The 10,750-nt window shown below is 41.9% G+C and overlaps 1 protein-coding gene across 2 annotated transcripts; it reads right to left on the bottom strand.

Annotated features, from left to right (window-relative positions):
• Positions 1-427: 427 nt before the first annotated feature.
• snrnp27 (small nuclear ribonucleoprotein 27 (U4/U6.U5)) lies at positions 428-7,698 on the bottom strand. Of its 2 annotated transcripts, none has more exons than XM_079515383.1 (6): positions 7,457-7,698; positions 7,110-7,242; positions 2,781-2,887; positions 1,666-1,745; positions 1,089-1,221; positions 428-757 (listed from the first exon to the last, which is right to left on the bottom strand). In XM_079515383.1, the coding sequence occupies exons 1-6, from the start codon at positions 7,494-7,496 to the stop codon at positions 747-749; spliced, it is 504 nt and encodes a 167-aa protein (XP_079371509.1). In that variant the 5' UTR covers positions 7,497-7,698; the 3' UTR covers positions 428-746. The 2 variants fall into 2 exon arrangements, with proteins under 2 accessions (XP_079371509.1, XP_079371510.1); XM_079515384.1 differs by having other exon boundaries at positions 1,089-1,153; positions 7,457-7,697.
• Positions 7,699-10,750: the final 3,052 nt, after the last annotated feature.

Here is a 10,750-nt window from a genome sequence, read left to right as displayed (position 1 = left end):
ATGCAGTCTTGCGATTGGCGAGTCTCGTTTCGCCAATGGGGTAGAGCATTCTTTCAGGGCTACGCCCATTGCTTCAAAAAGGACGTAATTCTTGTAAATGATGGCCTTTTACAATTTTAAAATTAGAATGTTACAGTACTACCAACTTAAGCAGCTGCATAGGGTGCTATCCCACAGTAACAAACATTACTAGACATAATGTAGGAAAATCAAAGTGCATGCAAAAATAAACTGACAGTCATATATTTAGCAGGCTTGTGCTGGGTGAGTTCAAACAGAAATAATGTTTCTATATAGAAATGTAAGGGATGGATGTACACTAGTGTATATGACAATACATATAAAAATGTTCTTGCACAGCATGATATTGCCTTCAGCAATGTTGATGTTTACAAATGTATTGTGTTCAGTCATGAAGGATTCAAGGTACAGAAATGTAAAACTTTATTTGAATATAACAACAAAATACAGATCCATGCATGCCGTTGATGGAATAACATCAGGTGAGTTTCAGTACCCTTTACAATGCCTGTGGCTTCCGTCTAAAGCAAAATATTTACATTGTTGTGTTCAGTTGTAATGTACTGTATATACAAGAGTTTATGCCATCTAAAAATAAAATAAAGCAAAAAACCAACAACTTTCACGAGTAGAAGCTATCAAAGGTTTATTTCTCAAGTATTATGTGACTCATTCCTCCTTTCAAGCGATGAAGTCCAGTGGTCTGTTGAATCCACCTTTTCTATTCATATACTGCCTGTGGTAAAATAAATAAATAACATTACATCAGTGTTACCCTTGCAACACACATTACATCATCAACCACCAATGGGAGAGCCGAGTTCCCTGCATAGAAACACCTGCGGAGGCAATTGGTTGCCAGAATAGAGGCCGATAGAGAATTGCTCATATCCAGTGTCAAAAAGTTGGTATTTCACATAGCAAAGCAATTAGCATATGGCAAACTTTTTTTTTAACAAAAACATTAGGAAAAGATTCTGTATTTTTGCACTCTTTTTCTATGTCACATTGTGTGTATACAGTAAAAACCATCATTCAACTAAGGAAGACAACAATGGGTAGCATACCTGTATTTTCTCTTCTGTGATACGTTGATAGCATGTGCATTGACTGATCCAGTAGTCTTCCTACCCTGTTTGAAAACAGTGTTATTGATACGTTGATAGCATGTGCATTGACTGATCCATAAGTCTTCCTACCCTGTTTGAAAACAGTATTATTGCAAACGTCACATGAAATTGCTTTGTTGTCGATGTTAAATATGAATCCTTCAATTGTGCACAATAGATATGCAATTACGTACAAACGCTTAATTGAATCAAATGCTGGCATGATTCAAATGAACTACCATATGGATAAGTTAGATTTTACTGTTATTTAGATTACACATTACCTAGTGGTATTTGGAAATGAGTCTGTTCACAACTAGCCTGTGTGTGATGGCCGTTTCCAACCCTTTCAATATCCCCACAATAGGGTCATTCAGAATAAATTGATTGAAAAAGACAAATTGAAACAATTCTTGTTGCAAAACAAAACAAATGTATATGCTTGTTCAATTCAACTACACAAAAAGGATCAACATGGACAAACTGCACCCTCTGGTGTGTGCATGTATATTGTCAGACAAAATGGTGTTCTCACCTTCGTGGTGTTAAAGCCGCCAAATCCCATTATTTTCATCATCTCGATCTCCTCTTCTGTTTTACCTTCCATATCTTCCTCTGTTAAAAATGGTACATTTTGATGCTTTTAATTTGTTTAGAATTATAATATTGGTTCTCAGCTGTAATACTGAGGACCGTCCTAGAATACTGCAGATTTTCTATTCTGGTAATGAAAATAAATCAAGTATAGAAAACTAGATTTGGCTCTCTTTTCATAACAGAAACATGTCAGATGATCTATCTAAAATGTGTTAATGTTTGTGATTTTGTATCATTTCTGATTGTATTTCCTTTTACATGTTTATTTTTTCTCTTTGGAAAAAAGAAAAAAAGGAATGTAATAAATGTAATAGAAGACCACAGGTAATTTTAATTCCCACCAATAGGAGGTGTTATTCACCATAGACATATAAACGTAGACGCCCTTTCCGGCTCTGGAGCGTATGTGCTCAAGGGAGGGCAAAACTTTCCCGAGATTCCTTGCAAAGCCCCGCGGAAGCATGAGCGTGCGTCACGCTCAGGTCTGTAAGTCCCGGAAAAGATGCGCTGCGATTGGCCAGTAATCACTTGAGTGGCAGCGTGGCGTAACGTGCCTTCCACACTTTCGGCGTACTTCCTCTCCCAGTGTAAATTCTTCCGCCCCTCCGTCAACACACATCACACTGCGAACTGCAGCGGCCAATGAGGCATCTATTTTTTTAATATCTGTTATTCACTGCCCGTTTTTCCATTGTGTATATAGTTGCTTGTAATTGTTGACATGTATTAATGTGTTAGTAATATTCTATATAATTTTGATTAATTTAATACACAATGGAAATGAGTCGCCATGACTTGTTTGTGTTCTCTTTAGCCTAAATCTCTTACTGTACCTGTGCTGTTTACATTTCTGTCTAATAAAATATTCAATCAAATGTATATTTCCTGTGTGGAACAGTTAAGTAGCGTATCATTTTGAAGATTGTGTATGAGTTGTCTGGCTCGAGAGACAAGTTAAGTGATGGATTGAATTACAGTAAAAAAATGAAGTTGCAGCGCTAGGTCAAAACAAATCGCAGGCCCTTAAGTACAGTTCACTATTCATTTAATCACCTGAGATCTGAATTGTCTTGTCTGACTTGTCTTTCTCTTCTTTCCCATCTTTTTGCCTCGAAGGGGAAGTGGAGGAGGAGGAAGAGCGTGCTCTGCGAGGAGGAGACCTGCACACAGGACACACAGATTGTTGGAGGGAGGGTCATCAAGAAAAATAAGAGAAAAATCCTGATCCTACATTACCTGATCCTACATTACAGATGCAATGATTCTCAAAATCCACGGTTTGGGTCAAACCTCAATTTTTTAGCAACATCTCGGTTCATACAGATTTCTTCAAAGAAAGGAGAACACAGCAATTGTTTCTTCATACATGTGTACTAAATTAACTACATTTTAGAACATATTTCTATTGTTGGAAAGCTTGATTAGTCAGCTTTACAATGGAGGTACAACTTGACAGGATCATGCATTCGACAAATGCACAATCCTGCATTTGGCAAATTTTAGGGCGGCGCTACCCACACGGTTATCTGTGTTGCTTATTCCACAAATGCACAAGCCTTACAAGTTGTACCTTTACCATTTAATTTAGATGTATTACTCCAAGTCAGGGGTCTAACAGAGAGTCTGAGGGATCTACAGGGGGGGCCACCAAATCTTTGTGTGATAGGATTTTTTTATGAAACATGAATCACTTGAACCCAAACATCCCTATTGTGAGGGGAACAACATAGCCAATCTACAAGCTCACATCACCAGCTTGTAGCTTGTAGATCTGCAAGAGGTTTGTGTAGACTGTAAAGTGCAAAAAGAGCAGGCCATGTACAGAGCCAATGGTCAAGTTTGCATAGTCTCTGAAAATACACATTAACATAACGTAATAATAGAAAAGCCAAGTCAACAGAAATGAAAACATTAATATAATAGTTATCACATCCAAAACAGTGATGATCAGCACTGCCAGGTCTATGAAGCCATGAAATCTATTATACAGTTTAAAGGAGAATTCCATATTAGAAGGCTTTCTTACCTTTATTTGTAGTTGTTACTACACCTGGACCCAAAGAGGTCCAGGTGTTATTTTGTGCAAAAGTGCATTATTGGCTATTTCCCCTACCATAAGCCCTCAATGAATTGCATTGAATTGAATGGGGCTATGGGGTGTTGTGCTAATTCGCTTATTTCAATCGCTCAAAAATCATAATGTAAATAGTATCCTAAGCAGCACACTTTACTACGTATTTCGATGGAAATAAGCGAATTAGCACAAAAACCCAACCCCCATTGATGGCTTATATTAGGGGAAATAGCCAATAATGCACTTTTGCACAAAATAACACCTGGACCTCTTTGGTGGGGACGTAACAACTACAAATAAAGGTAAGAAAGCCTTCTAGTATGGTATTCTCCTTTAATCTGAGTTCATAGAACGGAAAAACATTGCATGGGTGCACCTGGGACTTATCCTCGGTGATGTATCCCAAGTTCCAACCCAAGGTCATCAGGGTTTCGGGTCTCGCAACATCATACCCCTCACTCAGGTGACCCAGCCGGGGTGATCAAGTCCCGACTTACGTCACAGTAGCTACTAGAGAACTGCGGATGAGCTTTTTTGTCACCCTAATCCGCCCGTACATATTAATGATCCGCCCGTTATCCGACCGCATTAATTAATTAATCCAATTTATATATCCGCAACCACCCGAAATCCGCTGCAGGGATAGCCAATCTACAAGCTCACAACGCGTCTTTGGCTCGCTGCGACGCGTTGTGAGCTTGTAGATCGGCTATTTATAAGTTGTGTCACTCACCACTGCCGACAGTTCACCAAAGTTACGGTTGTATATTCCCATTTCCATGGCAACAAGGCTGCCGTCCGTTCAGTCAGTCACGTTCGCACATCGCAACGAACGTCTTTTCATGTGGCATATATCCAGCCCTCGCTCCCATGCAGTCCCATGGCACCGAGTCCCACGCCAAACTTATATTCTTCCCTTCTGTTTCAGTTAGTTGTAAGTTTCTTTCATACTCTCAGCTGCCTGTTAGCCTAGCAGCTAGCAGCCCACTCGTTGTTGTGGTCCTTCTTAGCCAATATAGGCGTCTAATTTGTGCCTGATGGAAAATATTAAAATACTACTAACGCACGCATGCTGAGATTTTGTGCCTTTTAAAAAACATATTATAAGACTATAGATAGATATCATTAATTTATTTCCGTTTTAAAAGTTATAAAGCCTATAGATAGATGGCTGCCATTCATTTATTATTTCCAGCATTATTTCACCCGCGGTTTATCCGATATTAATTTATAATATATTGAATTGACCCTAATCCACCCTAAACTGCGGTTCACCCGCGGCAACCGCGGCTAAATCCGCCACCCGCTGGTCTCTAGTAGCTACCCACGATCAGTCCCATTAAGGAAAGACCAGGGATGCACAGTCCGCCGCTCCCGAACTACTCTGCCGGGACTGAGAGGTCTGGCACGTGGAAGGACTAGGCTAGACTCCCAGCACCAGACACTCCCAGCACCAGACGCTCCACCTGCAATATGTAGTGGCGGGTCCCTGTGTCATCTCTGTCAACTAGGCCGTCCTTGGCCTGAAAAACCTTGAAGACCTCTACTCTAGGTAAAACATTAAAATATGTCCTATTCCAAGTAAACACATAAAAATATAATTGACGAAAATAAATCACTTAAGACTAGTCTCCATCACAAAAGAGTTGACACCACCCTACACCGCGAACCCACGCCGTGTTTGAATGTCAACCCCTCCAATCTGTCCCAGCCTTGCATTGATCCCAGAGCGATGCAATTCTCCTCTTAGCAGCCTTAAAACTGAACATGTAGACTACGACAACACAGTATGGCTGAAGATGGCTTTATATGTATTGTCATATACACTAGTGTACATCCATCCCTTACATTTCTATATATAGTATGGCTTTTAATTCTCCTGTAAACACTGGTGTTATGTATGTTGTAAGAGCTAAGACCCTTGAAACATCACCTTGGTAATCCAATCAATTAACATGATAGTATTATCCACTGTCTGGTCTGTTTGTTTTAACCATGCACCCAACATAGTTTAAAGGGCTGGGAGTTGCACGCTCAGTTATATGGTTCATTTCCATTAAAAATATGTTCTAATTGGGTAGCCTAGATTTACTATTTGTTTGGTTATCTCTACCCGAGTTGGCTGAATAACTCCTAAATTAATTGTATGATGCTTGACTTGTCATCAGAAACGCTTGAAAATGAAATTGGTCCAGACCTAGCCTCTTTTGGAACCCTGTCTATACCGCGTCATACCAAAGCCTACACAGGTTGTGCAAGGACGCGCTGTGATTGGCCAGTCGCTGTGATTGACAGCCTAACCTTAACCTCAGTAAAACTATACCTAACCTCAGTAAAACTATACCAAAACCTAACCTTAACCTCAGTAAACTTAACTTGCCCGGGGGAGTGGTTATAAGCACAACCCATGTTGGATTTAGTATGTTGCGTCTATACATTTTTTTCATAGGGGGAGAGCGTAGTGATGCATTCAGTAGGATTTCGGCATATTTGGGTGCCATCTTCCTACCTACATGTAGGCTAGTAGGATGCTAGGCTACTTTGCTGCCAGTCTAGTTCGTAACTTTGCTTGTCAGTGACGCTGGTGTGTATACTGTCACTGCAGTACACCATCTTCCATCTCTCCTATCTTTGACTTGTCACAACTCTATGGCTCTGGATTGACGGTATTATTATTATTCGCCGTTAGAAAATGTTTGGGTGTTCTGATCTGATAGCCGCCTCCCCTCCCCTCACGTCAAAACAGTTCTCAATGTTTACATCTTACTTGACGAAAAGACATGTGGACATATCCTTATGGAACCAGGGAGAGGGGGAAAAACACCACGAGAGTGACGAGTGATCAGTCAAACATGTGTTCACTCCGCAGTGAATAAATAATCTGTCTGTAGGCTATGCGATCTGACTATTATTTTGATTACACTGTCATGCTTGTTTGAGGACAGGTAGAGAGCAGAGCATACATGTGTTTGGGAATGTTGCTGAAGGTTATGTTATTTTGTCAGCCGACACCCAAATCAAAGAAACCATACAGCGTGTATTTAATTATTTGATAAGCAACAGCCTACTACTATAGCCTACTAGCCTACTGGTAGGCAGGAAAATGGCAACCAGAATAACCCGTTCTGAGCGTAACAATTACATTTTAGTTTGACAGGAAGTAATTAACTTTTAGGGACAGTCAGAAAATGTAATATTTTCAACATTATTTAAGACTATTGACTACAGATATGCACTCAAAGTGTGAAAAACGTTTTTCATCTTGTCTTGGAAAAAAACGTTTAATTCACTCTCTTGTCTTGTCTCACCTAGAACGTCTCCTGTGAGGAGAGCGGCTCCTCCGCCTGTCCCCCCGGTCTCGTGAACGGGAACGCTCCCTCTCCCTGCGCCGAATTCGCTCTCGGACCGGGTCCCTGGAAGTGGAGCGAGAACGTCGTCTCTCTGCAGACACAATAAATATATTCACCTAATGCAGGCAAAAAACATACATATCACCACAATTCAATTCCGGTTGGACCACGAAGCTGAAGAGTTTCACAACGACAGCCAGCGACTGACAGTTTCGACGATGTGGTCCAATTTTGATCTGCGTTAGCAAAACACTGTTCCGTTAGCCCAGGTTGATAGCGACATCAATAGCTAATTAGTTATTTACCTCGTCTTGGCGCCGGACTTCTACTCCTACTCCTACCCATTTTCGCAGGAAATGGGTATTGTAAATAAATTGATCAATAGAGTGAAAAATGTATAGATTTGGAGACTTAATAAACACAATTCCAGCGAACACTGGTTAGCAGACGTTGACTTCTTTCGTGTCGTACTGTGTCGTTGTTCTTGTTCTTGTTGCTTTGTGGGAAAGAGGTTTCCGGAAGTGCCGGGTGCGTTTTTCGTCACAGCGCCCTCTAATGCCTATGTCTAATGCGCTGGAGAAAACGCAATATAACAAGCTCACTGCTTTGATTGATTGATTGAAGTATTTAAGATTGGAGAATTACAGTAGGCCTACATTTCAAGCACAACTCAATACAAAACTGTTTAGTGTTAACTGTGGTCGACACCATAAAGCTTTACACTTGTTTACAATAGGGTCCACCATGATCAATTCATTAACATTTAGAGACATACAAATATACACTTTTAGCCAAAAACAGGAAATACTCATCTGGGATCTGGGGCGGCGGTGGCTCAAGGGTAGAGTGGCCGGATGGTAACCGCAAGGTTGCCAGTTCGAACCTGGGCTCCCCCAGAGCAGAGTAATATAGTAAGAGAGTGGCGACACTAGCGTTGACTCCCATTCTAACAATTTAATGCGGAAGTGCTTATTCTATCTCAATGGGATAGTTCCAGCCATAGGAGCAATGTTTGGAACTATAGCCCGGCGAGATCAAAGTGTGTCGCTACTCTCCTACTCTACACTCTTCCCCAGAGTTAGTGTCGAAGTGTCCTTGAGCAAGACACTGAACCCCTAATTGCTCCTGATGTGCTGGTTGGTGCCTTGCATGGTTTCCACTGCCATCAGTGTATGAATGTGTGCGTGAATGGGTGAACAATCTATGTAAAGTGCAGCCTTGGATAAAGGTGCTATATAAATGCACCATTTACCATAGAGTAGGTAAAACAAAAACAAAAAAAACATATAGTCTACAGTGAGGGGAAAAAGGGGTGGTTGGGGGTTTCAGATTTTACGGGGGCCAGTTTGAAATTGCAGCCGTCCGTATAGGTGACTGTTGGTAGGGCGTTCCACATTTTGGTGGCATAGGATCGAAAGGAATTTAGATCCCTTGTTTGTGCCGAATCTGGGTTGCACATGGCTTGTTGAACTCCTTCTGGTGTTGTGGGTGTGGACTTTATTGACATTAAGGAAGTAACTATTTAGACAGGTACATGGGTATCTTGGTGGTGTATCAAATCTTGTGGACCAGACCCATTGCAACTTAAGCTGTCGTCAACCCTAAGCCATTCCAGCCTGTCAAAGGCCAAGCCTGACCAGTTTGTTTTGGGAAGTCTGGAGCCTTGTTTAAAGGGCCTTTGAGGTGCTGTGGTACCAAGAGGTGCATGCAGAGTTGAAGAAACCTTGCTTCTGTTATGGTCTTCAAGGTGTTTTTGTTGACCAGTGAGGAGATCCTGTATAGGCTACATATATATAGGAATCTTGTTCTTTGGTTGACTTTTTTTGAGTGGTGTAAACCACTCCTACAACTGGCTTTGTTGTGCAGAAAAAATGTAGCCTGGTTAATAAACCAGACCGAATCAGCCGTTGGCAAAAAAAAGTTGCCTACCAGCGGATTACGGTCTGGCGAGGCTCAGTAGCACGCCTCTTTCCTACAGCAGAGAACAGGTCGGACCAATCGGGACACGGTATGCAATATAGGCGGGCTTTGGTACAGTGACGTTCAATGCTTGAGACTTTTGACTGACAGTAGCTCTGACCAATTGCGTCAAAGAGAAAATGTTCCCCGGGAAATTAAATCCAAGTGGAGCCAGCCCAGACTGATATACCGCGACAGTGTTGTGTGATATTAGTCTGGCTTATTAGCCAGGCTAGAAAAAATGAGCATGGTTGCTATGTTCACCCGGGTGTGATTTCATACAACTGGCTTTGTTTGTGCAGAAAAAATGAGCATGGTTGCTATGTTCACCCTGTTCACCCGGGTGTGATTTCATTACGTCAGACATGATTTCATTACGTCAGACAGGCTAAGACCTTACACCACTCAGTTCACACGGGTGTGATTTTTTGATTACGTTGGTGGCCATTTTTAACCTGACTCCGCCAGATGGGGCAGCAGAGAGTACACAGGGTTCCCCCCCTCCTGCTCCCATCTGGGAACTCTCAGGCAGAGTCGATGCACCAGCCACCAAACGGCCTGGCCAATCAGCGGCAGCTAGAGGCGGGATTGTGTATGCCTTGATCCCGCCTCTAGCTGCCGCTGAGAAGAAGCCTTGCTGAGATTATTATTTGATCCAAAGAGAATGGATTCAGTTTCCCCCAGGTGTAAAGATAGTTTGTTATCAGCAAGCCAGGTGCAGATTCTACCGAGTTCAGAGTTGAGGGCCTTTTCAACATGCAGTTTGTTCCTGTCCGAGACCAGCACTGCCAAGTCATCTGCGAACCGGAACAAGTTGTAGTCACAAGCTGATGTCATGTCGTTTACATATATTCCTTGTGGAACGCCACAGCTCAATAAGGGGGGGGGGGGGGGGGGCATGCAGTGTTCCGTTCACCTCCACCGCATCTGTTCTCTCCCCTTATAGGATTGCATCCATGCAGCTCACTGATGTTGTGCATGCTATCAACAACCAATTGCTTTTAGCTTGTTAACCAGTATGGAGTGGTCAAAAGCCTTTTGGAGGTCCAGCACCATGCCGCATTTGCCAGCATCCACCTCTTGTTTGATGTGGTTGCTCAAATAGAGCCCTGCATCAGCAGCAATGTCACATGTTTTACTAGTGTCTGTTACACTGTACACATTTCCCACGTCGAAATAAAATCACAATAGTTTTGCAAGAGTCGAGTCATGGGCGTGCGCGGTCCCGCATGATTGAATACTTTATCAGTTTGCAAACATTATACAATGTGCTAAAAGGATAACACAAATCCTAAAGGCTTGTTTCCATTGTGGTCCTGTATTCAATTCATCAAAACATTTAAAGATATACAATAATATACAAAACATCATCAACATGGTGTAAGGAAGATGAAGGTTAACCCTTCAGGTGATTCGTAGGCGTTATGGGCCCTGGTCTAGGCTATTTCTGGTCACTTTCTGTCACTGTCTGTCTCTGTCTGTCTGGTCTGCCCGGTCAATTTCAGTTCATGTAGCATAATTAATTATTATTAATTCTGCATTTTTGATTATTGTCTTCCTGAGTTGAGTTCTGAGTTGGGATTCGTTTTATGATAATTTGCTTGTCTCACCTAGAACGTCTCCTGTGAGGAGAGCGGCTC

Source organism: Electrona antarctica, assembly GCF_951216825.1.
Source record: "Electrona antarctica genome assembly, chromosome: 12".
Classification (NCBI taxonomy): Eukaryota; Metazoa; Chordata; class Actinopteri; order Myctophiformes; family Myctophidae; genus Electrona; species Electrona antarctica.
Note: the sequence above shows the minus strand (reverse complement) of the source record. Positions and strands in the feature narration are given on the sequence as shown.